At 43.9% G+C, this 27,781-nt stretch overlaps 1 protein-coding gene across 1 annotated transcript; it reads left to right on the forward strand.

The window, feature by feature from the left end:
• On the forward strand, window positions 1-27,346 carry LOC110474909 (myosin-4-like). Its single transcript, XM_085556515.1, has 41 exons — window positions 1-124; window positions 650-685; window positions 2,176-2,392; window positions 2,488-2,631; window positions 2,723-2,879; window positions 3,411-3,438; window positions 3,528-3,639; window positions 6,590-6,682; window positions 6,779-6,842; window positions 6,932-7,030; window positions 7,126-7,229; window positions 7,450-7,588; window positions 7,953-8,071; window positions 8,173-8,322; window positions 8,402-8,572; window positions 8,909-9,218; window positions 10,191-10,270; window positions 10,815-10,902; window positions 11,574-11,691; window positions 12,268-12,391; window positions 12,841-12,977; window positions 13,656-13,911; window positions 14,524-14,766; window positions 15,443-15,619; window positions 16,210-16,355; window positions 16,442-16,532; window positions 17,292-17,681; window positions 17,767-17,893; window positions 18,356-18,474; window positions 19,048-19,244; window positions 19,733-19,916; window positions 20,772-20,937; window positions 21,721-21,845; window positions 22,437-22,745; window positions 22,835-23,038; window positions 23,453-23,578; window positions 24,673-24,843; window positions 25,953-26,057; window positions 26,137-26,232; window positions 26,621-26,755; window positions 27,093-27,346. Exons 3-41 carry the CDS (start codon window positions 2,189-2,191, stop codon window positions 27,105-27,107), a joined length of 5,823 nt encoding a protein of 1,940 aa, XP_085412641.1. The 5' UTR covers window positions 1-124; window positions 650-685; window positions 2,176-2,188; the 3' UTR covers window positions 27,108-27,346.
• Window positions 27,347-27,781: the final 435 nt, after the last annotated feature.

Here is a 27,781-nt window from a genome sequence, read left to right on the forward strand (position 1 = left end):
ACAACTAAAGAGTAAATTATTATTGACCAAAAATAGAGCTCTGGAGTGCTGTGTGGGCAGGAGGTAAGGTATAAAGAGCTGCAGCTGAAGGCAACTTTGTGATTTGTTACCTCAGCATCTCACGGTAAGTGCCATCCACTTGCTTCATGCTCTGACCATGGCATCTCCACAGATCCTCAAAAAGGTGGAATATGAAGGGGTGTTTTCTTCTCATTCTGCTCATCTAACACTCCAGGTCATGCTTTACATGCAGAGTCAAGGTTTTACCACCCAAACCACTCCAAAGCAGGAGAGTCACAGCATGCCAGTCCTTGGAAGGGCCTTCTACCAACTTTACTACCTCCAAGTCCTGTGGAAGGCACAGGAAGACTAACTCAGAAGGCACTTGAATTGACTGGGATTAAATATGTCAAGCAGCTAATTTTTTCCTGGGCATTAGATTTGTTTCAAGCATTTTACAGAAATGTGGGAAGGAACACACAAGACTCTCTGTGGAGTTTTGCTCTAGGGCAGGAATTTTGAGGCACTGTGTGCAGTTCAGCTATCTGGAGAGGTTACACAGGGCATAGGAATGTTTGATGTGGCATGTGCTCAGGACAATGGACTGGTTTTGATATAACTCTGTCCTTTCTTTAACCATTCCACACAGGTTCTGAACACAGATTTCCTCGTGGGATCTCTGAAGGTAGGGGTTTAACAAATAACACATACCTTTGCTAATTGATCCTGAGCAATAAGTAAAATTCACCCAGACAATAGAAAGGGCAGGTGCAAAAGACAGTAGAAACCAGGATCACTGGAAAGGATATATAGTATTTTAATCAACATGAGCAATAGTCACAGCTCTTGGCAGTAGTACCCATGTATTGGGAAAGAAAAGTTACAGATGCTCAAACTTCGTCAAGAGGGCATGATTGACAGAGAGAGCAATGGCTTTTTGTGGTGTAACTTTGATTTCTGGGATTTGTAGATTATTAAAATTCATCTCCTGCCATCTGCACAGCTGCTGGAAGCCTGAGGTTGTGTTCGGAGAGGAGGCTCAAAGTAATATTCAAGCGTTAGTTTATTCTGGGGTAAAGTCTAGAAAATTATTTACTGACTTTGGTTTATCACACAGGCACTGTTCAGAATGAACAGAATGAAGAGAATGAACTTTGTCTGAACCCAGACAAAGCTCAGAATGTTCTTGTCTCCTGCTGGATAGGCAGATCTCTCCATGTCCAAAGAGTAACCTTTACAGAGAACTTACGTGCACCACTCCCCTCTGGGTTTTCTGGGGAAGGCTAGTGACTGGGAGTGTGCAGCAGAGCACAGGAGGAACCTTCCACACATCTGCCTTCTAGCCTAAACCCAAAAACTTCTCATTGAAACTTGCACTGAAAGGCATGGAAGCACTGGTCATTGTCTTTTAATGATTCATAACTAATATAATATGTTCAAGCTATAATATGATTCAAGTTAGAATTGAGATTCTTTGAAATGTTATGTCACATACTGACTTACCTAAATACTATGTTATTTAGCTAATACTATGTTCATTATTCTTATTTGTAATATACAAGATATTCTTTTATTGGCCAATTTTGCAATATAACTGGAAAAATGTTTTATATTTGGTTCACACAATAATCAGGTTTGGCTTAAGATAGGTGATGACTGACATTCACAATTTGTTCCACTGCTTGGTATAGACAGAAACTAGTTGAACTTCCCCTGCTTGGTATTCAAACATCAAAATCATCAGAGGGGGTTAAACATGTCAGAGCCACTCTACATGACTCACAGAGCTTACTTTTTGACTAAATTTTTAGATGCCCAATGCCATAATGTCAGTGGCTTTGTGAATGTGGTTTGATAATGATGTGGCTGTGCAGCCACACCTGTGAATAGCAGCTGAAGATAGAGTAGGACCAACTTTTGAAGGCTTCAGCTTGATATTTTCTCTGCCCTCACTTGGTTACATAGGCCTATTTAATTGTGATGACTTCAAAGACAATCTGTCTACAAAAGGAATTTTCTTTATTAGCACTTCTTCAGTGGATAAATAAAATTGAGGCAGAGGTTAAGTGCCTGATTAGTCCTCCTCTTCCTATTAGTCATGGAGCATGACCATTGTCTGGATAACTGTAAATTACAAATGCACAGACTTTCTGCAATGTTTCCACATTCCTCCAGAGTAACTGCAGACATGAGCTCAGACGCAGAGATGGCAATCTTTGGAGAAGCTGCTCCCTATTTACGGAAGCCAGAGAAGGAGAGAATTGAAGCCCAGAATCGCCCATTTGATGCTAAGTCAGCCTGTTTTGTAGTAGATGACAAGCAAATGTATGTGAAAGGTACCATACAGAGCAAAGAAGGTGACAAAGTCACCGTTAAAAAATATGATGACACAGTAAGTAATGCCATGGTTACTCCCATGGGATCATCCAGGTCAGGCAGTTCCTTGTTTTAGATTTCTCCTGTTGCTCTCTTCTCTTTTTTTGCTAGACTGTGACTGTAAAGGATGATGAAGTCTTTCCCATGAACCCTCCCAAATTTGACAAAATCGAGGACATGGCCATGATGACCCACCTCCACGAACCCGCTGTGCTGTACAACCTCAAAGAGCGTTACGCAGCCTGGATGATCTACGTAAGTGGCAGCAGCAGCTTCCTCTGGGCAGCCTCAGGAGCTGCTGGGCCAGGCTCAGGGGAAGCCTGAGTGCTGTGTCCCTTCCTCACAGACCTACTCGGGTCTCTTCTGCGTCACCGTCAACCCCTACAAGTGGCTGCCGGTGTACAACCCCGAGGTGGTCACTGGCTACCGAGGCAAGAAGCGCCAGGAGGCCCCTCCACACATCTTCTCCATCTCTGACAACGCCTATCAGTTCATGCTCACTGGTGAGTTACTTGCCAAGAGTGGAAAACCCTGATATATGTAGGGCTGGCTATTTGGTCAAGGGATTTTAGGTTCTGCTCGGTGGTCCCATAGTCCTACGGCACAATGCAAGATCACACCATGAAAATCTTGATCTGTGGGTTATCAGATAATGAAGGAAAAGCAGTAACTGGCTGTATGGCTTTGTGCCTCCTCTCTTTGTAAGGAATTTAAAGGAGAATCACAGCAAATAATCAGATTATAATTAAACAGTATTTAAACCAAGATCTATACATAAAAGAAAACAAACAGTAAGTGGGAACCCTTGTAAAGAATCCCTGCTTGAAGTTAAATTTTGCGCTACTTCATCCCTGTCTGTACCAAAAAAAAAAAAGTCCAGATGCAAACTAATGTGTATTCATGCATCACTTACCTTGTGTGAATATGATAAATACTGATATAATACAGTTCTTTCCCTTGAAGTCACTTGTGTGTGAGGAACTGACGCCCTCCACATCTCATTTGAACAGCTCTTTCTGTGATTTTGTTTTCAGATCGTCACAACCAGTCAATCCTCATCACGTGAGTATATTTTGGTATTAGTGACAAAGCTGACAGAAAAGTGATGATGTTTCCTGTTTCCTGCCATAATTAATATGGTTTTTTAACAGTGGAGAATCCGGTGCAGGGAAGACTGTGAACACAAAGCGTGTCATCCAGTACTTTGCAACAATTGCAGTCACTGGTGAGAAAAAGAAAGATCCACAGCCCGGCAAAATGCAGGTATGAAATCAGCTCCCCCTTTGCCAACACTGAGGAGAAAAGACCAATGTGTATTTCGGGACTGTGGGAACATCTAAAGGCAGAAAGCATTGTGCAGCTGAGAAGACAGTCAGGATGCACAACCCAAGCACACCTATGCTCATTCACCCTTGATGCCCAGCCTCAAATCTGCTGAATTCTCACTTATAAAACCATTTGGTCAATGTAGGACAGCCTACAGGGTAATCTCTACCAGGGAGGGGGAGATAATGTTAGACAGCAGCTTTCTCTGTGCTGGTTGTACCTATTCTTCAGTGTCCTCTGAGATCCACAGCACCTGAGTGCTGCAGGTGAAAAGAGAGCAGTTGTAGGCACAGGGTTTGTGTCACTGGGGCTGTGTGTGGCACAGTTTGTGTCCCTGGGCTGTGTGTGGCACACAGTTTGTGTCCCTGGCTGTGTGTGGCACAGTTTGTGTCCCTGGGCTCTGTGTGGCACAGTTTGTGTCCCTGGCAGTGGGACCCCATCCCCAGATGTTCCAGCTGTGCAAAGCAGGTGAGCAGCACTGGCAGCAATGAGCCAGGGAGTGCCCAGGGGTGCTGAGCAGCCACCCAAGGGAGCAGAGGGCACCCAGGGCAGTGCATGGACATCAGGGTGTAAAATCTGGGGAAAGAACAGCAGGGGCAGATGCCTGCAGCCTTCTGAAGTGATATTACTCTGAATGGGCAAATGTTTAAAGCCTTCTGGAATTGTGTGGTGACACTCTGTGTATCATGGCTGTATTGACTGTGACATGTGCTGTGACAAGCAGTCAGTTCCCTGGTACATGGTTGTGCCCTTCCTGGTCCTTGGCTCATTCCTGTTGACGGGGGAAGTGCAGAAACTGCACTCCAGAGTGGCTGTGCTGAAGTTAAGCATCATCTCAATTCCTTCAGGCAGGAGTTTCCACTGGCTGGTTTTTCTGTCTGTGCTCAACAGAATGGCCCAGAGGGACAGCATGAGAAGGGGGCTGGATTTGGGAGAGCTGGGAGCACTTTCCTGTGAGTCAGAAAGTAACCTCAGAAAGGATCCTCGCAGAAGAGAAAGTGCCTGCCTCGATGTCCCTTTGCTGAGCAGCACAGCTGCTGCAATCTGAGCCCTCTGGTGCATTTGCAAGCCACAGACCTCATTCCCCAGCACAGTGCAAGAAACAAACACCCTTGTTGCACAAGTGTGTGCCACCACAGCCTGTGAGATGCTCAGCAAAGCGTGTGACATGTGTCAGCATGTTATTTGAGTACCCAAGGGGATAGTGGAGCTTAAGGAGATTCCAAGGCTGAATATCCTTTCACTCAGAGGCAGGTGTCTGTGACTGATGGGTTGTTATGGGCAAGGCAAGTTCAACACAGGCCTTCTTTCCATCAGCACCATGTTAGAATCTCTTGGTCTCAACTTTCATCAGCTGCTCACTATGCCAGGACTGATCTCAGAAAAGCTTCAAGACAGCTGAGACATGTACAGACCCTGTGTGATAGCAGGAAAATCACCCAGCTCTCAGACTGACAGTAATCTGTTCTGCCCTCTTCTGAGTATTCATAAAATATATTTTTAACATTCCAGTTTCTGTGACAATAGTATATTCCTCTCTATAAGAACATTAAATAAAACAGATTATGGTTCTGTGTAGCACAGCATTGAATGGCAAATACAAGATGAAGTCAGATGCCAGGCAATGGCACAGGAGTAAGGGAAGTGTGTAACAGCATTTCCCAAAATATGGTCTCAGCCTCCAGCGCTTTGTCACCCAGCCTGTAAACAGGAGTCCAAAATGAGCTTGTGTAAAGAATTGTCATGTTCCTCCACACTGTTATCCATGTACAGTGCTCCTGTTTTAGTTCTCTGGTTACAGCTGTGCACCTCTCTCCTCTCTCCTCCCCTCTCTGAAAGGTACATGTGAGAGGGCATTAGTCTATGGATTTAGGATATTTTATTTAAAAGAGGATATAGAGTTTCTTATGCTACTGCGTTGCTTTAATTTTAGAGTTCCATCTTCACGGTGGACTAACAAAAACTAATTTAAACCTGCCATGCCATCTGCAGACAGTGCTGGGAATGGCAGTGCCTCTCCTCTGTCCTCAAGGCTGCACTACTGCATGCACAGAGATGCAGTAACTGAAAGAGCCACTCACCTTTCATCTGACATAAACCAATTTATCTTTTTTTTTTTTCCTTCCTTATTCTTGGTTTTCCATCTGTCTTGGAAATTATCCCTGGCAACACTTTCATGCCCAGATTATGTAGGATCAGTCATGACTTTGCTAGAGTCACACTAGTGACTCTGCTTCCTGGACTATATTGCACTGAAAGGAGAGACATAATGTCACAGCTTTTTTTGTTCTGCAGTAATGCAGCACAGAAAAAAAAAAAAAAAAAAAAAAAAAAGAACAGTCTCTGTTCTGTGCTTATCTAAGTCTGGTATTTGAGTGTCAGGCTTTCTCCATATCTAGTTTTCAAAGAATGCCAAGAGCTGTATTCCTGCATGCTGAAAGGCTGCTGTTGTTTGAATGCAACTGCAAAGTTTTACATTCTCCCTTGGCAGGTGTTTGTACTCATCAGGCTGGAGAAACCTTCAAAAAACTTTCCAGATTTCTCACATTTTCTTTAGCTGCCAAGACTTTTGTCAACAGGAGTGCAGAAACACCTCTCATATAGGTTTCAAATGCCCTGAACTCCACTGCAGTGACTTTGTGTGATACCCAATATGTGGTATCAGATACAAGAAACAAGCAAAACCCAGATCTGCCTTTCAGCACTCTTCCCTTTGAAACCCATGGCAATACCCATGAGTGTTGGCTGATGAGTGATTAAGAATTCTATTAATTTTTAGGTTTAAATTACTTTGTGATGTGTAAAAATGATCTGTAATATCTCTTTTGCAATATTTGTTATTTACTAAGTAGCAAAGTGATAAAGAAGCATTTTCTTGTGTGACTAGGGCACTCTGGAGGATCAGATCATCCAGGCCAACCCACTGCTGGAGGCTTTTGGCAATGCTAAGACTGTGAGGAACGACAACTCCTCACGCTTTGTGAGTTCATTTCAGATTTGTTGGAAAGAATGCATTTAATGCAAGTCTCATTCATTGATTGTCATAACCAATGGTTTGATCTGCACTGCTTGATAGGGGAAATTCATCCGGATTCACTTCGGGCCAACTGGCAAGCTGGCCTCAGCAGACATCGAAACCTGTGAGTTGGAGCAACTCAGTGCAAGCAGAATTTATGCATTTGCAAACTCTAATTTATCAAGACACTAACAGCACCTCTCTTTTGGTTAGATCTCCTGGAGAAATCCAGAGTGACTTTTCAGCTGTCTAGCGAAAGGAGCTATCACATTTTTTACCAGATAATGTCCAACAAGAAGCCGGAGCTCATTGGTGAGTGGCAGCAGTGCTGGGCTTGGCTCAGTGAGTGCTTTCTCTTCCCACTGTGACCTCCCCAGTGCCACTAAAGGTGACCCCCACCCCTGCAGATCTCCTCCTGATCTCCACCAACCCCTATGACTTCCTCTACGTGAGCCAAGGAGAAGTCACGGTTGCCAGCATTGATGACAGCGAGGAGCTGCTGGCAACAGATGTGAGTAGAGCAGAGCAGAGCAGAGCAGAGCAGAGCAGAGCAGAGCAGAGCAGCCCTGCAGCCAGTCCAGCTGCAGCCAGGCAGGCCTGGCCAGCCAGACCCAGCACTGCTGGCCACGGGACTGGGATGGTGCTGGGACAGTGCAGGCAGGGACAGAAACCCCACCTGCCCCTTGTGCTTCAGCCTTTGTGCTTTCCCAACCTGCCTGTTGCCTCTGCAGAATGCTGTGGACATCCTGGGCTTCAGCCCTGATGAGAAGGTGGGGATCTACAAGCTGACAGGGGCTGTCATGCACTATGGGAACATGAAATTCAAGCAGAAGCAGCGGGAGGAGCAGGCAGAGCCTGATGGCACAGAAGGTAGGGCTGATTGCAGAGTTTGCTTGTGAACTGCACCCCCAACACTTTGAAAATTATTTTTCTTTCCAGAAATTAATTTTTATAAAGATTGTTTCAGGTTTCACAAAGTCAATGATTTTATTTATCCTCTACAAGGAAACAGAAAGACATAAGCATTGCTGCAGCCTTTTAGGCATGGACGCAGGATTGTGTTGCTGATGAGACATTGCATTTGGAGCAAGGGGAATATTCTCCATGAGACTGGAGAGGATCTTTTCTTGATAATACCTGCATTTGAGTTGTGCCAAAAGTAACAGAGACATCCCAGAGGACCAGGACACTTTTCATTGTCTCTACTGAACTCGTTTGCTGTTTCTGATCTTAGTGGCTGACAAGGCTGGCTACCTGATGGGTCTGAATTCTGCTGATTTGCTCAAGGCTTTATGCTATCCCAGGGTGAAAGTCGGGAATGAATATGTAACCAAAGGACAAAATGTCCAGCAGGTATATAAACAGCTCATCAGCTTTCCAATTTCTTCAGAGTGTTCTTTCAAATTTAAAAGCTAACTCAACATTTGTTACTGCCATGGTTGTGCTTCTTACAGGTGTACAATTCAGTGGGTGCACTGGCTAAATCAGTCTATGAGAAGATGTTCCTGTGGATGGTTGTTCGCATCAACCAACAGCTGGATACAAAACAGCCCAGACAGCATTTCATTGGCGTCCTGGACATTGCTGGCTTTGAGATCTTTGATGTGAGTTACTGTAGATATTCTTGCCCACTGAGGGCTGCTTGAAACTAACTGGCATTTTTTTGGTATTTTGAATTTTTAGTTCAACAGCCTGGAGCAGTTGTGTATCAACTTCACCAATGAGAAACTGCAACAGTTCTTCAACCACCACATGTTCGTGCTGGAGCAGGAGGAGTACAAGAAGGAGGGAATTGAATGGGAGTTCATTGACTTTGGCATGGACCTGGCTGCCTGCATTGAGCTCATTGAGAAGGTGGGAAAACCTTTTCATTGTAGGAGTGTACATTTCTTTCATGATAATTTCTTTTCGTTCAATCATTCTTGACAAAATGATGCATTACTGTTGAATTACCTTTTCACATCAAAATAGGCAGCTTAGAAAACCAAATATTTTGGAACAACAGCTGTCTCTGCAACTCAGGAAACAATAGTTTCCTGAACAATGTGTCTGGGATGCAAGGGAGAATGCCTACACAATGTTAAATCGATGACTTTAACAACTGCCTTTAAAGAGTGAGGTGAACAGTGAAGAGCAGTAAAGGCTTCCCTCCCCACCCTCACTTCCTTTACGTGTTCATATCTCCCCCAGCCCATGGGCATCTTCTCCATCCTGGAAGAGGAGTGCATGTTCCCCAAGGCAACTGACACCTCTTTCAAGAACAAGCTCTATGACCAGCACCTGGGCAAGTGCAGCAGCTTCCAGAAACCCAAACCTGGCAAAGGCAAGGCTGAGGCTCACTTCTCCCTGGTGCACTACGCTGGCACAGTGGACTACAACATCTCTGGCTGGCTGGACAAGAACAAGGACCCTCTGAATGAAACTGTTGTGGGGCTGTACCAGAAATCATCCTTGAAACTGCTGTCCTTCCTTTTTTCTAACTATGCTGGTGCAGAAACCAGTAAGTGCCTTTTCAGTGATGGCCAATAAGGCAAAAATCAACTAAAGCCTATTTCTGCTTCTCCTCTCAGTGGTTTACTCAAGGCTACCAGCCCCTAGGGTGACCTTGTGTGCCTTCAGATATGCCAAAACTAGGACACCAACATGCAGAACTGTTGGAAACACCACATTTATGTGCTGCAGAGAAGTAAAGCACAGCAAGTCCAACCCCAAGTGACAGGAGTTATATATTTCCTGACTAATTGTGCTGTGAATCACCTGCATGCTTACTCAGCCACTAAACAGGGGCCAGATAAATGTGCAAAGTGCAAGCATTTTAGCCTTTGTAGAGAGGGTTTTGTTTCTTGAGGGGAACTGGAAGAACAGAAAGAAGACTGTGGTACAATTCGATATGAGCAGTCCTGGTGTTGCAATGGAAAAGAGACAGAGAATAAATTTAGAAGTCCTCTATAAGTTTCAATTTAATTGGCTTCACAGTATAGCAACTATGGAAAGACATTGGCCTGCTTGGACTTGTATTTCTGAGACTAAAATTTGCTTCCTATTGTAACTCAGACTGGAACTGTATTCTTCTCCTGGAATATTGGATTAGGAGATTTTTCTATATAAGACTTCCCTGATAAATGGGTGCTTGGTGCTGAGTCACATTTTTGAGGTCTTTCACCTAATTAAAAAAAAATTTAAATGGGGTTTGAGTAATAATTAAAGCAGTATGTGACAGTAGCACAGAGTACATTGTTAGGAAACTTAGGTCAGGCCACACTGTTCCATACCAGCAAGCTAAATCTTGCATTTGAGATCAAATATCCCACATGCTGATCAGCAACTACCTAGCAGCAGTTCACTAAACTCTCAGGGAGCAGTGTGCCATTATTTAAAATGAAATATTTTTTTTGTCCATGGCCAAAGAAGATGAGGCCTGCAAAATGTACTGCATCTTCTAACTGTTCACCTCCCATCTCCTTCTTCCAAGGTGATAGTGCTGGTGGTGGTGGCAAGAAGGGTGCTAAGAAGAAGGGGGGCTCTTTCCAGACAGTGTCTGCTGTGTTCAGGGTATGTGAATTTCTTTTTGCATGAGCCATGCTTCCATGAAATGATCTGAGGGCAGGAACACCTATTCTAGAAAATCAGCTGAGAGAGTTTGGGCTGCTCAGCCTGGGGAAGAGAAGATTCCAGGCACACCATACTCTGTTTTTTCAATATATAAAAGGGGGATTATCAGAAAGACAGAAAAATACCTTTTACCAGGGCCTGTAGTGACAGGACAAAAGGCATTGATTTTAAACTGGAAGAGGGTAGATTTAAGCTGGATATAAGAAAAAAAAAATCTTTCACTCTGAGGGTGGGGAGTCTCTGGTACAGGGTACCCAGAGAAGCTGTGGCTAACCCATCCCTGGAAGTGTTCATGGCCAGGTTGGATGGGGCTTGGAGCAGCCTGGGGTAGTGGGACAGGGATGCTGGACTTGATAACCTTCAAAGGCCTCTTCCAAACCAAACCATTCTGTGATTCCCTGAACTTCAACAACTCCCTGAATTCAAATAAGAATGCAAAAGCTTTGTATCTTGAAGCTGAAGCCCCTGTTTCGTTCTATCACAGGAAAACCTGAACAAGTTGATGACTAACCTGAGGAGCACCCATCCTCACTTTGTGCGTTGTCTGATTCCCAACGAGACCAAGACACCTGGTAAGTCCATCCCTATACTCTGAAGACATGGCGCTGGCAGGAATTGTCCTGTTATCTTCCACACCAACTTCCCAAATAGCTCCCTCTGCATGTGAAGTCCTTCTGGGGGCTTGGCCTGCAAGACAGTAACAAGGGGAACTTTTTTGTGCTGTCTACTGTGACTGAAAAAATTTGAGCATTACATGGTCCACAACAGTTACTCATCTTTGCTTAATGTGTGTACAGAACTGAGGTTGATAAAGATGGGTTTGATTACAGCTGATAAAATTGCCTGTTGTGGGTAACAGCATTGGGAAATCCTTTGTCTGGATGTCACTGCACTTCACTGTGCCACCTTTGCTTACATCCAGTGAGGAGGCTGATGCTGATGAAGACTTTTCAGTTGGTCTCCTAAAGCACCATCCTGCCATTTTGTGAGAATTGTGGCCTGATGCCTTTTCACAAGCACTGCTAGCCCTTGTGTTCTTAGTAAAACTTAAAACTCGCTGATGAAACTCTCCACAACTTCTATGAATTGAAGGCATGTTCTGTCTGCACTTCCTGCATCTTTAATCAAGAGCTGTTTGAATTGAAAAAAAAAAAAAAGACAATTCTGAAATGCTAATACACATGAAGATTCCTTGGGATTAAAATGATTAAAATGGAATCATGATGGATGTATTTTGTTTAAGGTGCAATGGACCATTACCTGGTGATGCATCAGCTGCGGTGCAATGGGGTTCTAGAAGGCATCCGAATTTGCAGGAAAGGGTTTCCAAGCAGAATCCTTTATGCAGATTTTAAGCAACGGTAGGTCCTCAGTTATTACTGACCATCTGTTAGGAAAAGGCCTCAGTAAGCACACAGTTCAGGTGACAAGCCTGGTGACACTTTCCCAGTCAGACCAGATTAGTGGTATTGGTGGGAACCAAGGAATTAATACTGTTTGAGGTTACCCCAGCGTTTCCCTCTCTCACCAGACCAGAGATTTCTCCAAACATAAGAATCAGGATAATTTCTAAAATGAAGCCAATGCCTGATGATTCAACAAGACACAGAAAACTTGCAGTGTAATGAGTAAGATGCCATTCTACACTACTCTTTGAAGTCTTCCAGAGTATTGAGACAAAGTCAATCCACACGAGCTTCCTCACAGTGCTCTGGCCTGCATGATGTGCCTTGTTTCCTTCATCTTAAAAATGGAGACAGCTAAACTGGTTCATGGGGGCTCAGTCACCACAGAATGCCAAATCAGAACTGTCTGCTCTTCTAGTTTTATGTAGCATTTTCCATGCTGGACTGGTGTGAAACTTACCCATGATACACAACAGATCCTATTTCCCTCTCTGTCTTTGAAATCACTTCTTGCAACCTGTCTCACCACAGGTACAAGATCCTTAATGCCTCAGCCATTCCAGAAGGCCAATTCATTGACAGCAAAAAGGCTTCAGAAAAGCTCCTCTCCTCCATTGATGTTGACCACAACCAATATAAATTTGGCCACACCAAGGTAAAGTCCTTGTGGAAGAGTAGGTTATAATTAAGCAAAATATTTTGTTTGTTGAAAGTATTCCTTGCATACTAAATCAGCCTTCATGATGATTATAAACAGTCCAACCACTCTGTCCTGGGCAGAGACACCTTCCACTATCCCAGGTTGCTCCAAGCCCCATCCAATCTGGCCTTGGACACTTGCAGAGATGAGCTAAATTTTCCATAAACTACAGTGGAGCAGACATCAATTAACACTGCAACAATATGATTAGATCATACACAGAGTGACTTGTCATGAATCACAGGAACACTGAGGATTTGAATACTGATAGAAAATTTCTCTGGCTCTTAAACCTTTCCTCTGCAGACATTTTTTTTAAACTATCTTGTACTACCCTGCATCGGCTGTCAATGGCCATGTATCCACTTAAGCCTCAAGCTGTTTGACCCTTTTTTATGTTCTAGGTATTCTTCAAGGCAGGTCTCCTGGGACTCCTAGAAGAGATGAGAGATGAGAAGCTTGTGAGCCTCATCACTCATACACAAGCTATGTGCAGAGGGTACCTCATGAGAATGGAATTTAAAAAGATGAATGAAAGAAGGTAAAGTAAGAAAATACCAGCAATTGTACTGTGTCAGACCAAAGGTACATCCATTAAATATATTGTCTCAGGGAAATATATTGTTTCTTGGGAAAGAACCTTAGAAATTACTGGGGAACAGAGCAAGTGCAATCAGCTTCCTCCTGACAGTCTCAGAAACTCTGGCAGCAGCTGTTTAGCATTCAATTCCATTAAAATGTTTCCTTATTTTTTTTCAGTTTCTGTCTTAAAAATTTCTAATATGGTATTTGCTATTTTGAGTGACCCAAAAAGCATCAAGCTACTGTTTCCACAATTGACAGTAACTGCCGGATTTGTAGTCTTAGCAGCAGTACTTCAAAAGTATCAGTTTTCACTCTGTATTTACCTGAGCTCTTGTGTTCTCCTTGCGACTGAGAAAAGCCTCAGGGATTCCCAGTCAATATGCCAGAGAAGTCTGTCTGTTTTGTAATATTTCTTCCTTATATATTCAGACAATATATATTATTCAAGCTACTGGACCAGTCATTTTGCAGTAAGGACTTGAAATGACTCTTTAATAAAAGCAAGGGAGATGAGGGGAAAAAAGTCTCATGCAAAAGTTCTTGGGGTAAATCCTGATGCTGTGTGGAAAATAATCAGAGTATGCTTCCAGCTCGAGTCTCACCACCTTCATTAACTGGTTTCATGTGTTTTCAGAGAATCCATTTATATCATCCAGTACAACGTTCGTGCATTCATGAACGTCAAACACTGGCCATGGATGAAGCTGTACTTCAAGATCAAACCCTTGCTGAAGAGTGCAGAGTCTGAGAAGGAGATGGCCAACATGAAGGAAGAGTTTGAGAAAACCAAGGAGGAGCTTGCAAAGTCTGAGGCAAAGAGGAAGGAGCTGGAGGAGAAAATGGTGACCCTGTTGCAGGAGAAAAATGACCTGCAGCTCCAAGTTCAGTCTGTGAGTAACCTCCATTTCCAGATTCTCCCCAGTTTCTCTTTCTCTGCTGTTCTTTTTCTCCTCTTTTCCATTGTCCTCTATAAACAGGCATGTCATGGGGACAAAGCCTCCACTGCTATGAGTCTGGTCTTGTCCCTTACACCTAAGCAAGGTGCAAAGCAAGATGCAAAGCATGCACCAAACATTAACACCAGTAAGAATACAGGAAGCTCCAATGCTATCACCAGGGGAAGAATCAGACATTCCACAGTGTATGTAATGTGCTCCTCACAGTGGTGTCTGATTCTGGATGGAATATAGGCTGCTTCCACATCTGCTGCCACTGTAATATGGAGCTTTTCTGTCAGAGGCAGGACTCAAAGTGTGGAAACTGCTTTTCTCTGGAATACTGCTGAACAGAGATTGAAATTGCACCTGTCAGGTTCTAAAAGGTAATAAAATATTACATGGCCAAGAGCAGTTTGGTGCAAGTGGACTTGTCACTTGTTGCCATGTGCTTTCAAATCAGTTTAGTTTCCAAAAAAACCCTGTATTTTTTCACTCACCAAGGGTCTTAACTGTATTTTGTCATTTTTATGATAAATATAATGTGCCTTCAATGTGTTCTGATAGGAGAGTGAAAATCTAGCTGATGCTGAAGAGAGATGTGAAGGACTCATTAAAAGTAAAATCCAGCTAGAAGCTAAAATTAAAGAACTAAATGAAAGACTGGAGGATGAAGAGGAGACAAATGCTGAACTGACAGCAAAGAAGAGGAAACTTGAAGATGAGTGCTCGGAGCTGAAAAAAGATATTGATGATCTTGAAATGACTCTGGCCAAAGTGGAAAAGGAGAAGCATGCAACAGAGAATAAGGTGACAGAGGAATCAGGGAATTTTTCTTCCCCAGACTGTGCTCCCATACAACTTGTCAGTTTTGTGGGAAAATGGAGCCACTTATTCATGGAATAAGTTCTATGAATAGAATCAGATGTGTCCAATGCATAAGGAGAGAGATATTTTCACTTAATCAATCAGCTGACAGAATTTTTTTCTGTTAAGTTTCTTTGTCATTTTATTATGGTTTGTTTCACTTTTAGGAAAAGCTTAACCTATTTTTGGCTATGCTTAGCATTTGATCATCTCTTTTAAAAGAACATGGCTTGCTGAGAAATTACAGCTGTTTTCACAGCAAATATATGCAGGAAAGACATTCCTTGAGCAAGAGCAACTCGGTGGGATTTTGTTAATCCAAATAGGAAAAACTCTCAGAAGGCAAGGGAAGATCTAGCAGTTTTTACTTTAAAATTTAGTAGGATAGGGGTGGGGATCAAAAACAACTAAAGCAAGACTTCCTATCACTGCAGGATCAGAGAGATGAGACTTTCAGGTATGATATGTGCTGCTGCTCTCATGGCAATCAATAGAAACATTCTGCAGAGAGCATTTTTACTACATCCATGCAAGGTTTTGCAAGGATGCAGTCACTGTGTTCTCAGTCTGCCACTTCCCAAGGCGTCCCCTCATGGGATGGATGCTGCCTGTCTGACAGGTAAAGAACCTCACCGAAGAGATGGCAGCTCTGGATGAAAACATTTCTAAACTCACCAAGGAGAAAAAGGCCCTCCAGGAAGCCCACCAGCAGACACTGGATGATTTGCAAGTTGAGGAAGACAAAGTCAGCACCCTCACCAAAGCCAAGACCAAACTGGAGCAGCAAGTGGATGATGTAAGTAATTTTTGGGTTGTGTATATACACACTGTGACAGATTACAGTAGAATAGAAATCTGTAGTTTGGAGCATAAGCAACACCTAAAGAAGACAAGCCAGCTCTAATAATTTCAGCCAATAAAACACTGCTAATTTACAGAAAATTGTGGAATCCAACACATCTTTCATGTTCATCACAGGGTATTTCAGCACTGTAGACTTTTGTGATCTGATTTATACCATTAGCTGAAGCAGGAGACCTGTGACAGTTTGAAGGTTGCTTCAGAGTTATTTGTGTGCACATATACTCCAGGAAGTTATAAATACTGGGAATTTGTGTATATTTAGCAGCCTATATGCTAGGAACTGCAATTACTGGAAAATTTTAATTTATATTTTTCCAAAAACTGGTGTTTCAATATTTCATATTTCATGTGTGCACAGTCAAGATGTCAATGCCTCTCTCATGGTGAGAGTGCAGCACACATGGAGATGCCCTGATTATTTTCTCTATTCATCAATTTCCAACTTAGTTAGATTTTAAAATTAAGAATAGTTACTTTCAAAGTATAATTTATGTATTTCAAAGTATGTTTTATGTGTTTTAGCTTGAAGCATCTCTGGAACAAGAGAAGAAGCTGAGAATGGACCTTGAGAGAGCAAAGAGGAAACTGGAGGGTGATCTGAAAATGTCTCAGGATTCCATCATGGATCTGGAAAACGATAAGCAACAAATGGATGAAAGGCTAAAAAAGTATTACACTGACTTATTATGCTCTGAATTTTGAAATTCATGTTTTATCTTAACCTAATTGAATTTGCCTTCTTTTTCTTTAATAGAAAGGATTTTGAAATTAGCCAGTTGCAAAGTAAAATTGAAGATGAGCAGGCTCAAAGCTCTCAGCTGCAAAAGAAAATCAAGGAGATTCAGGTAAAGTCTAGGAGTTATTAATAATTTCAGTGGCAAGCACAAATTTCTTAGAATTAGTTCGTATTTATTTTTAGACCATTCTACAAAAATATTTTCCGTCACATGAATAAAACCATTAATATGGGAGTATGGTCCTGTTCCCATCTCAGGGCACATTTACAGAAATTCTGGCCTCGAATCTTACATGACTACACAGGAAATTTCTTACATGAACATTGTGGCAGGCTTTGAAAATGCCACAGATGTGCAGCCACTGGGAGTTGCTTTTCTAAGAAAACAGTAGAATGTGACTCAATACGTCATGATCAGGACAATGATCACCTTCCAAGTGCAGAACCAGGAAGACAGTTCTCTTCAATGCTCTTATCCCATGACTGTTTATCTTGAAGGTCCTTCCATCCTGTTTGCTGATGGAGAGAGGACACTGCTTTGTTCTGGTCTGACTTCTAGGAAATTTCTAAGAAATTCACATTTATTTACATTTTCCAGTGACACCCTTTCTATTTCTTCAGGGAAATGCAATTCTAAAGTCTTCACAAAATAATAAATTCATTCTGAGCTGTAAAATATCAGATTTTACATTCAACGTTGTTCCAAAACTGAGTATTATTTGTCCTAGGACACAATACAGGAAATTTCTAGTGGTACTTCTTTCTCTATGCTTGTGTTAATGGATGTGAATGTTTCCTCTTTATTCCTCAGTGATAATTTTAAATCTATCCATCCAAAAGTCCTCTTTTAACCAATTAACTCTCATAGGCTCGGATAGAGGAACTGGAGGAGGAAATTGAGGCCGAACGTGCAATCCGTGCCAAGTCTGAGAAGCAGAGAGTCGACCTGTCCAGGGAGCTGGAGGAGATCAGCGAGCGCCTGGAAGAAGCAGGAGGGGCCACAGCAGCTCAGGTGGAGATGAACAAGAAGCGAGAGGCAGAATTCCAGAAGATGCGCCGTGACCTGGAAGAGGCCACGCTGCAGCACGAAGCCACGGCTGCTGCCCTGCGCAAGAAGCACGCGGACAGCACAGCTGAGCTGGGCGAGCAGATCGACAACCTGCAACGCGTGAAGCAGAAGCTGGAGAAGGAGAAGAGTGAGCTGAAGATGGAGATTGACGACTTGGCCAGCAACATGGAGTCCGTCTCCAAAGCCAAGGTTGCTGCACAGGAAGATTTGTCTTTGTTAGCGTTGTTCTGAACTGCTGGATGAACTGAGGGATTTGTTTTTTACCTCTTCACAGAGCAATCTGGAGAAGATGTGCCGAGCTCTTGAAGACCAGTTCAGTGAAGTCAGAGCCAAAGATGATGAACATGTGCGGCTCATTAATGATCTGAACACACAGAAAACACGCCTACAGACTGAGAATGGTACGCCCCCTGATGAAATGTAATATTCCAGTATTGTGTACTTAAATATGCTGCCTGAATGCCCGTGTGTTTTGTAACATATTCATCACTTGGTGATCTGAACAAAACCAGATTCTACAGAAATCTGACCAAAACCAGATTCTACAGAAATGTTTTTTCTACAAAAACATTCTACAGAATGTAGAATCTCTTTCTGGTGGCAGTCATAGAAACCTACCCAAGGAAACACAAAACCAAACCAGGAGTACTGTCAGTCAAAATGAAAATGTGAGTTTGTGGTCACTTCATCTTCTATTCTTTGAGGACTGCACAACTTTTCCTATCAGTGAGAATGCAATTACTACTCTCCCTTCAAATTACCACTTTATATCTTGCAATGACTTTCCACATAGCTAGCTGCTCTCATTCATTTGTTTCATGTCTTGTATCTCTGTCTAAAAAAAATAAATTCTTTCTCATTAGGTGAACTTACTCGACAACTGGAGGAGAAGGAGGCCTTGATTTCTCAATTAACTCGAGGCAAACATACTTTCACTCAGCAGACTGAAGAGCTGAAGAGACAACTAGAGGAAGAAAATAAGGTGACTTCCTTTCATATGGAACAGCAAATTTTAAAATAAATCAACGTGCTAAAAATCCAAATGAGATTTCTCCCCAAAAAAGGGATATCAGAGTAGTGAAAATTTTGAACTTTGCCTTGAAATACAACACAGGGAGGAGACATTAAAAATTAAATGAGCAAGACAGTTTTGCCTTTCTCCTCATGCATTCTGAAGATCGAAAACATGGGTGAAGTGAAGGAAAGCAGCTCTGTGCCTATAGACAAAGCAAACAGCAGCAGCCAAACAAAGGAAACCAAGCAGGAATGCTTGCACTTTGTTTTCTGGTGGATTTATTTTGCCTCTGCCTGAAACACCTGGTGCAGATGTGTTTGAGAGCTGTTATCCCAGATAAGATGGGCAAGCACCTGACCCTGTTTAACAACATCAAGCCTGAATCACAAAATCCCTAATGTTATTAATTTTCCTCCTTCTGTTTCTCTAGCAACTATAGCACATTGACAGGGAGATACGAATATTTTATCAGACCAGAGGAAAAATATCCAGTCTCAAATTATTCGTGTTCTGACAACTTGTTCAATTTTAACTACCAAGGCCAAGAACGCCCTGGCCCACGCCCTGCAGTCCGCTCGCCACGACTGTGACTTGCTCCGGGAACAATATGAGGAGGAGCAGGAGGCCAAGGGGGAGCTGCAGCGAGCCCTGTCCAAGGCCAACAGCGAAGTGGCCCAGTGGAGAACCAAATACGAGACGGACGCGATTCAGCGCACGGAGGAGCTCGAGGAGGCCAAGTACGTGGAGGGAAGGCTTGGAGCAAGTAGAAGGATGTTTAAGCATGACAAGTGCAGAGCTGAAGGAAACCAGAATGTGTTTGTAGGGGTAATATGCAGAGCGGTGTGCTTTTTAATGTATTAGAAGTGAAAAAGGGGAGTGAGTGGATATTTAAAGGAGAGGTGGAGTGGAGGCTCGGGGGTGTCTACATAAAGGAGAATTCCAATGCATTGAGTTAATCATAGTAGCTGAAAGAGCACATTCTTTACACTGTCAGTATCGAAAGCACATTTTTGGTCCCTCTCCACATTGGTACAGTTCACCCTTGGGTGCATGTTCTCCCAGTCCATGCACCACTTCAGAGTGCTGTGCCACCCCAGGCTCCTGGCACCACAGCATTATATATTGTTCTCTCTGCCCATCTTCCCCATTCCAAACTCCTTGCATGCCCATTTTCTGAGAAGGTCAGAATTTTATTTTTCTCAGTGCTGAATGTCCCATCCTGCAGGAAGAAGCTGGCCCAGCGCCTGCAGGAGTCAGAGGAGCAGATTGAGGCTGTCAATGCAAAGTGTGCTTCACTGGAGAAGACAAAGCAGAAGCTGCAGGGGGAAGTGGATGACCTCATGATTGACATGGAGAGGTCACATGCAGTCTGTGCAGCATTTGATAAAAAGCAGAGGAATTTTGATAAGGTTTGTTCAAAAGATCATGCCAGATCTAAACATCATCAGATATTTGATAGGGCAGGACAAATTCTGAAATCATCAAAGTTCTGCACACACAGTAAAATAAACTGCATCTTACCCAAAGCAAAATTATGGTGAAGACCTCATGGTGGGACATATGGTAAAGTCACTGTGTAAGTAACCCCAGGTGACTGCAGCAAATAATAAATCAGCCTGCTGATCATTTTAAAAAACATGAAGTCTTCACAGGGGAGACTGTTCAAGCAGACTGAGTACTCACATGCAAGCTAAGAAGCCCTGGTGCTACTCTACCAGCCTAACCTTGGGGTTAGACAGAGCCTCAGATTCATGGAAAGTTCCAAGTTCACTGCCTTTACTAACATTTAAAAGAATTTGCACTTTTGTCCAAGTGATGCTGCACAGCCCTGTGTCTTGGCATACCCCTGTGTGAGTGAAAACACTGTGCTAAAAAAGGATCTTACAGGACTGTGGGATCAAAGTGAGGAGAGAATTGGTAGAGAATGACCTTTTTTGGTGGGCTTAGTGCAGGACCACTGGCTCCTGCAACATTATCAAGTCTCATACATCCTTTTTCAGACCAGCTACATTATGTTTGGGTTGGTGTCAAACCAAACTCCTTCCTGACAGCTTGGGGCATGCACTAGTGTTGGTTGAAGAGGCAAATTGAAGTAGATCTCACCAAAACAGCCAGAGTATGCATCACAGGGAGTTATTGTCACAGGCAGAGAACAGTCCAAAGCAAAGGACAGTTAAGTTAGGCCAGGCCTCTTGGGTTCTTGTCACATAAAGTTGCAGAGATGGAGTGTGTCAGAGTGGGTCATTCTTCTCCTGTCACTCCAGATCGTGGCTGAATGGAAGCAGAAGTACCAGGAGAGCCAGACTGAGCTGGAGGCTGCCCAGAAGGAATCTCGCTCTCTCAGCACCGAGATCTTCCGGATGAAGAATGCCTACGAGGAAATGCTCGACCAGGCTGAGACCGTCAGGCGGGAGAACAAGAACCTCCAGCGTAAGTTCACGTGTCTGTCACCTTGGATTCACTGTGAGCCCACGGATGCATCCACATTTCTGGACTCCCAGAGCTCTGCCTCTTCCCAGGGTTTTGTTCTTTATGATTTTCCCACAAAGGTGGTGACTTTCTTTCCTGTTCAGCTCAGCATGAAGTCACCTGGCAAGCACACACTTTCATCTCTACAGCATCCTGCTTCCTCAGGATGTTCCCCTATTTCAAACCATCATAATCCTATGCATGGACAAGGACCAAGTTAACTGAATAGACAGAAATTATGATGATGCTCAGGTTTTATTCAGATTGCTTCAGTCACTGCTACTAGAAAAAATCTGGTGGGCTGTTGTCTGTTTCCTGATTATTGGAGGATCATGCAGCTGTGGCACAATGGATTGGTATTTAATAAGCAAACTAACTATAGAAAGGAAATACAACTCAGATCATTTTTGTGAACTGAATGATCACTGGGAATTATCCAGGCATAAAGAGATCAATCAAACGTGACTGTCTCTGGAGATGTAATTTCACTACCCAGAAGATGCTGACATTATTTTCTGAGCTTACTCCAGTTGGTCCCTCTCATTTTCAAATTGCACACTGAGCTGGGATGTGCAGGTTATCAGAAATAAAGATTGCACACAAGACAAAATGTATTATTTCTTCTCACTGTTACATCCCATTACACCCAGAGGCTCTTTTGTCACTCCCATTACCAAAGAGCAATTGCAGGTGCCACTGATCACACTGTCTGAGAGGCACTGAGTATGTGTTTTCTGGTTGCAGAGGAAATTTCTGATCTGACTGAACAGATTGCTGAGTCTGGAAAAGCAAATCACGGGCTGGAGAAAGCAAAGAAGCAAATTGAGCAAGAAAAGTGTGACCTACAAGCAGCATTAGAAGAAGCAGAGGCAAGTGTCCTCAGTCAGGGGCTTGCTTTTGGCATAATCAAGAACAGAGAACATTTGGTTATATCTTTTATATTCCTGCTGTCCAGTAAGACAGCACACAGAGACCAAAAAGCACAAGGACTGCTCCCCTGCCATACCCATGTGACATTCCTTGCTGTGCTATCATGTACAAAACCCCCTCAGATCCAGTCTAAAATTGAGCTCATTTTGCATCATCTCTTTGAATTTGCTTCCACAGAAGGCTGAAGAAAAGTCACTGACATTTCAAAACTCTGACAGTAGCTCTCCTTTTTTTTATATTTTCTCATGATCTGTTGCCTCTCCAGTGTCACCACAGCCTTCAGTGCCCAGACCTTGTGGTATCTGAGGCATTTTCCTAAGGAATATTACTCCTAAATTACCATTTAATATCCAGCTGGGGCACAGTGAGTATGGAATAGCAGTCAGCTTTTTCAGTGCTTGGTTTGAAGGTCCACAGTAAAGCAAATCCACCTGTCCTCCCTGTTCAGCTGCAAAGGGTCACATTTCTGCACGGGCATTTCCCAGCAATGGACACTACAGACACAAATTGTAATATTTCAACCCTCACAGGGCTCTTTAGAGCATGAAGAGGGGAAAATCTTACGGGTTCAGCTGGAGCTGAACCAGGTGAAGTCAGATGTTGACAGAAGGACTGCAGAGAAAGATGAGGAAATTCAACAGCTGAAGAGGAACCACCAGAGGGTATTAGAGTCTATGCAAACCATGCTGGATGCCGAGGTCAGAAGCAGAAATGATGCTTTGAGGCTGAAAAAGAAGATGGAAGGAGACCTGAACGACATGGAAATCCAGCTGAGCCATGCCAACTGTCAGGTAGCAGAGACACAGAAGCACCTAAAAGCTGTGCAAGGGCAGCTCAAGGTAGGGACCACAAGGCTGCTGTCCCCTGAGCCTTTGCCATTCCCTCTGCTTGCTTCTGGGCCTCACAAAAGGTGCTCTCCCCTTTTAAGGATTCCCAGCTCCATTTGGATGATGCCTTGAGAGAGAACGATGACCTGAAAGAGCAGCTGGCTATAGTAGAGCGCAGGAACGGTCTGATGACAACGGAGATGGAGGAGATGAGAGCTGCCATGGAGCAGACGGAGCGAGCCCGCAGGGTGTCTGAGCAGGAGCTGACAGACGCCAGTGAGAGAGTGCAGCTGCTCCACTCACAGGTATTTGCCATCTCCTGGCACTACAGGAGGTCACCACAGGCCTGTGAGAATGGCAGAAATGGGGTGGGAGTGGCACAAACTCACCTGCTGTGTGAGGACAGTGAGAGCTGGGGCTGGGTGGGGAGCTGGAGGAGGAGGACGAGGGGCTGGATCGGCTGGGGCAGGGACCAGCAGGTGCCTGGCAGGGCTGAGCACCCCCACGCTGGGCTCCCTGCTTGGGGAGGCACCAGAAATGCAGCCCCTGTCTGCTTCTGATTCCTCAAGCGTGGAATTCACAGGGACTAGGATTAATTCAATACTCTAGAATTCTTAATTTTTAGGCAGCAGCTCATTTACACTAATTAGTACAAATTATTGATACTAATTAGTACAAATTAGGGGTGGGAATGACCTGCCTGCTGACTGCCCCAACAGAACACGAGCCTCCTCAACACCAAGAAGAGACTGGAAGTGGACATAACTCATTTACAGACTGAAGTTGAAGACAGCATTCAGGAAGCCAGGAATGCAGAGGAGAAGGCAAAGAAAGCAATCACAGATGTGAGTCCTCTTGCTCTTCCATTTTGTACTACCACAGACACTTTCACACTTTAGAAAGGCAGGAGTCAGACGGAGGAGAACCAATTCTTTGACAGAAAATATCTGTGACACACAGTCCCTGCTACAAGAGCCTCGTGCAGCCAGTGCCCTACCAGGTGTCACAGAAGAACCCTCATGTCCTGCTGGCTGTCTGGATTGAAGAGGCATTCCCTCTCTCTCCCCTTCTCCATACCCATTCCCTTTTGCTTCCAGAGTAAATGTAGTAGGCAGGATAGAACAGATGGTGGCAAAATTGTAATAGAAAAAGAGTAGTTTGAAACAAAGGCCTGTCTAGACACAGCACAGATAAGCAGAAATTAAGGCTAAAATCATACACAATTCTGTACAAATGCTAGACATGTAAGAAAGAAAAAGAGAGAATACAAATGTTTCATTTAAATGAAGCTAAGGGTCCCACATTATCAGAAATAACAACACCTGAACCATCTAAGAAAGGTATAAGAAAATTAAACAGAGAATGGTGACATTATTGCATCAAGTCCTGGTGCACCAGTGTTTGGTCCTGACTGCCCACCAGCAGCAGTGCTCCAGGATCCCTGACCTCTCTGCTCTGCCATGTTGGTGGCTGCTGTCAATCCCAGCTTCTGAGCACCTCAGCAGCCATCAGCTTTTCAGGGCAGTTTGGGGTCCCCGGGCTCGTCTCACTGGCAAAAACTGCTCAGAAGTCTGACTCTTTGGCAAATTTCAGCACCAAACAGCCAGATACTCAAAGTCATGAGGAAGCCCAGAGGTGCAGAGTGCTAGCTGCTGGTACTTCACTGTTGACTGACTTAAAACAGAACTTTGGTACCAATCTGTTTGCACACCTTGATTATTTTTTTCTTTCTATCAACCCTGTCTGTTCTCTGGGGTGAAGCAGTTTTACAAACACAGACTTTGAGAAAGAGTGATCCTGTTTGTATGACAGAGCCTTAGCACAGCCATGGGCACTGAGAATGTGCAGAGTCACTCACCAAGGTGAAGCTGGGGTTTTTCTGAGGTACCCAGAATTGCTGGGATGGGGATATTTGTAACACAACTGTGACCACAACCAGGCAGCCATGATGGCAGAAGAGCTGAAGAAGGAGCAGGACACCAGTGCCCACCTGGAGAGGATGAAGAAGAACCTGGAACAGACGGTGAAGGACCTGCAGCACCGTCTGGATGAGGCTGAGCAGCTGGCACTGAAGGGAGGGAAGAAGCAGCTCCAGAAGCTGGAGGCCAGGGTATGGTGAAGACTTGGGTAGATTAAGGTGAAGTTTCTGACTGGGCCCTTGGTTGCTGGAGCCTTTTGGAAGGGTGAAAACAGGGAGAGCCCCAGGTATTCCCAGCAGGTTTGATGAGAGCTGTGCTGAGTAGCCAGATATTGCACTGTGGGTGGTGAACCTGAGAGTGACCTCAAAAAAACTGAGTGGGAAAAAATGGGGGCAGATGGACATCAATGAGACATAGATGGTAATTTTGGCTCGGGAAAAATAATTTAAGTTGTATTTACTTGGGGATGAATTTGGAACTGGTAATGGACAGACTTCAGAAGCTGTTGAATGTGCAATAGAAATGAAAACCTAAAACAGAAAAAAATGTGGGCTTCATCAGGAAAGGCACTGAGAACAAGACAGAGCTGTATGGCAACACATTCTTGCCACTATATTAAGTATATCATGTGCAGTTCTAGTCTCTGCAACTCAAGAAGGATCTGCAAGATAAAGCTTTATGAATATTGACAAACAAGGCTAGGACTCTGCCATTGAGCAAGACCAGTCCATCTTCACCTTAAAAATAAATAAAAATAAATACTTTACAGAGTGGGCATTGAAATTCAGAAAACTGACACCATGGAAGGCTGTAGAGGCAGCTGATAAAAGGTTCAAAAAGGGAGTAGAAATCAGCAGGCTTACAGAGAGGCACAGGCATAGATATGCCACCTTACATCTCGATTTCAATGCCTGTGGAAGATGGACAAGTGGAAAGGGAAGACAGCAGCCAGGTTTCCATGCTGTCCCTAAACAATATTTGCCACTGCCACTCCCAAAGATAACAAACGAGAAACAAAAAAATGAAACAGATTTTTCCCATTTACCTGGTGAACATTCATAGAACCCACCCTTCCCTGCTTCAATTTTCTCTTCTCTGACAAATTTAAACCTAATTTTGACTACAAATTCTCTAGGTATGCACAGCTAAGTTCCTTTTATAAACAACTATGGATTCACACACTATGTCATCACCAACATAACATGGGGAGCATATTTTAGCTAGGCTAGACCCAAGAAGCAGCTGCAGGACACTGCCTTGCAGCCTTTCTTGCCATCTTCACCATGATTCTGTGTTTCAGATTAACGAATTAGAAAATGAGCTTCATTCTGAGCAGAAACGAGGAGTAGAATCCCTGAAAGGAGCTCGCAAGTACGAACGGAGGCTGAAGGAGCTCACTTACCAGGTATTGCAAATCCTCTGTCCTCCTACATGGGTCACCTCAGTTCATCTGCCAAGGCTGACTCCATTTTCACTTCCTACAGTCTGAAGAAGACAAGAAAAATATTCTTCGGCTCCAGGACCTGGTGGACAAGCTGCAGTTAAAAGTGAAAGCGTACAAGAAACAGGCTGAGGAAGCTGTGAGTGGAGGACTCTTTTCAGTGGGGCCTGGGTGGAGATTTCTGAAAGGCAGACTCTCTAGAGCATTAAAATAATTGAGTACTGAGTCTGGCAAGGCAGCTAAAGCCACACTACCTTTGAATATTCTTAATTATGGCTCACAACAGAGCGGGCATAGCTGTAGTTATCCTGGAACTGGTGTGGCACTTGGTGTGGCACTTTTGGAGCCACACAAGCCAATTTTCCCACCTGGAGCTGAGTGGGGTCGTTGTTCTGCCCCCATAGTGGCCGTGCTGGATATAAACACGGAGCACTGGCGATGCAGGGCTGTGCCTGTGAGGCCAGCAGAGGTGTCCCTGGTGCAGACAAATGGCAGTGCCATTTGTGCCACTGCTGTGTGATTTTCAGGAGGAGCAGGCCAACATGAATCTCTCGCGGTGCCGCAAGGCGCAGCACGAGCTGGAGGAGGCGAAGGAGCGAGCTGATATCGCCGAAGGGCAGGTGAACAAGCTGCGAGCCAAAAGCCGCGACATGGAAGGCCAGGTGAGTTTGGAGGCTGCAGAGAGGGACGCTCCTGTGCAGGTGGTGTCACAAAGGTCACTGCCCAAAGGGCCACACTGCATTCCTACCACTCTGTCACTGGAGTGGCCTCGCAAAGAAATTGTCACTTACTCAAAAGCAGTGCATTTTGCCAGGGCTTTTGGAATCAGACCAAATACAATCAACTCTAAGAATCCAGGTCTTTCAGCACAATTGGGAGATATTACTTCTTCATTATAAAATGGCAGAACACTTGCAACAGCCACAGACTTGAAACAAGACCACAAATAACTCAGTTCCTCCAATACCCTCTACATTACCTTCCTTTTTCTGTACTTAGAAATCAGAGAAATGAGGTTCCTGTCCTGAGCTGCAGCAGCCTCCCTCCTGATAAAGACTTCTGTGCATCCAGCAGATATCCATTACTTTCTTCAAGTAACCCAGTGTGCTTGTGTGTAACTGATATATTTAGCCAACCCTTAAGTAAAGCTGTGAGAAATCTGATATATATATATTTACTTATCTATATATATATATTTACTTATATATATATATATATATATATAAAATAAACCTGGATGATGCTTCAGTGACTATACAGACTGTTGATTCACTATGAGATAGACAAATGTCTGTCTGTGTATCTGTGTGTGTCCGGTTGTCCCTGTGTCTGTCTGTCTGTGTCTCAGCATCCGTGCCCGTATCTCAGTCTGTCTGTCCACGTCCGTGTGTCCGTGCTGGTCTCACAGTCTATCTGTCTGTGTCTGTCTCAGTCTCTCAGTCTGTCTGTGTGTGTGTCCTGCTGTCCATGTCTGTGTCCATGTGTCGGTGTCCCGCTGTCCATCTGTCTGTGTGTCCGTGTCTGTGTGTCCCTCTGACCATGTCCATGTGTCCATGTCCGTGTGATGTGTCCATGTGTCTCTCTGATGTGTATCCCTGTGTCCATATGTCCATGTGTCCGTGTGTGCCCGTGTGTCCGTCTGTCCGTGTGTCCCTGTGTCCATGTGTCCCTATGTCCGTGTGTCCATG

This window comes from Lonchura striata, chromosome 18 (genome assembly GCF_050655825.1).
Source record: "Lonchura striata isolate lonStrDom1 chromosome 18, ASM5065582v1, whole genome shotgun sequence".
Lineage (NCBI taxonomy): Eukaryota > Metazoa > Chordata > Aves > Passeriformes > Estrildidae > Lonchura > Lonchura striata.

Excerpts from the sequence above, each read along its gene's own strand:
- LOC110474909 (XM_085556515.1), top strand. The coding sequence starts at position 2,189 with ATGAGCTCAGACGCAGAGATGGCAATCTTTGGAGAAGCTGCTCCCTAT. Across the intron at positions 9,219-10,190 it reads CTATGCTGGTGCAGAAACCA|GTGATAGTGCTGGTGGTGGT; the intron begins GTAAGTGCCTTT and ends CCTTCTTCCAAG. Across the intron at positions 18,475-19,047 it reads AACTAGAGGAAGAAAATAAG|GCCAAGAACGCCCTGGCCCA; the intron begins GTGACTTCCTTT and ends TTAACTACCAAG.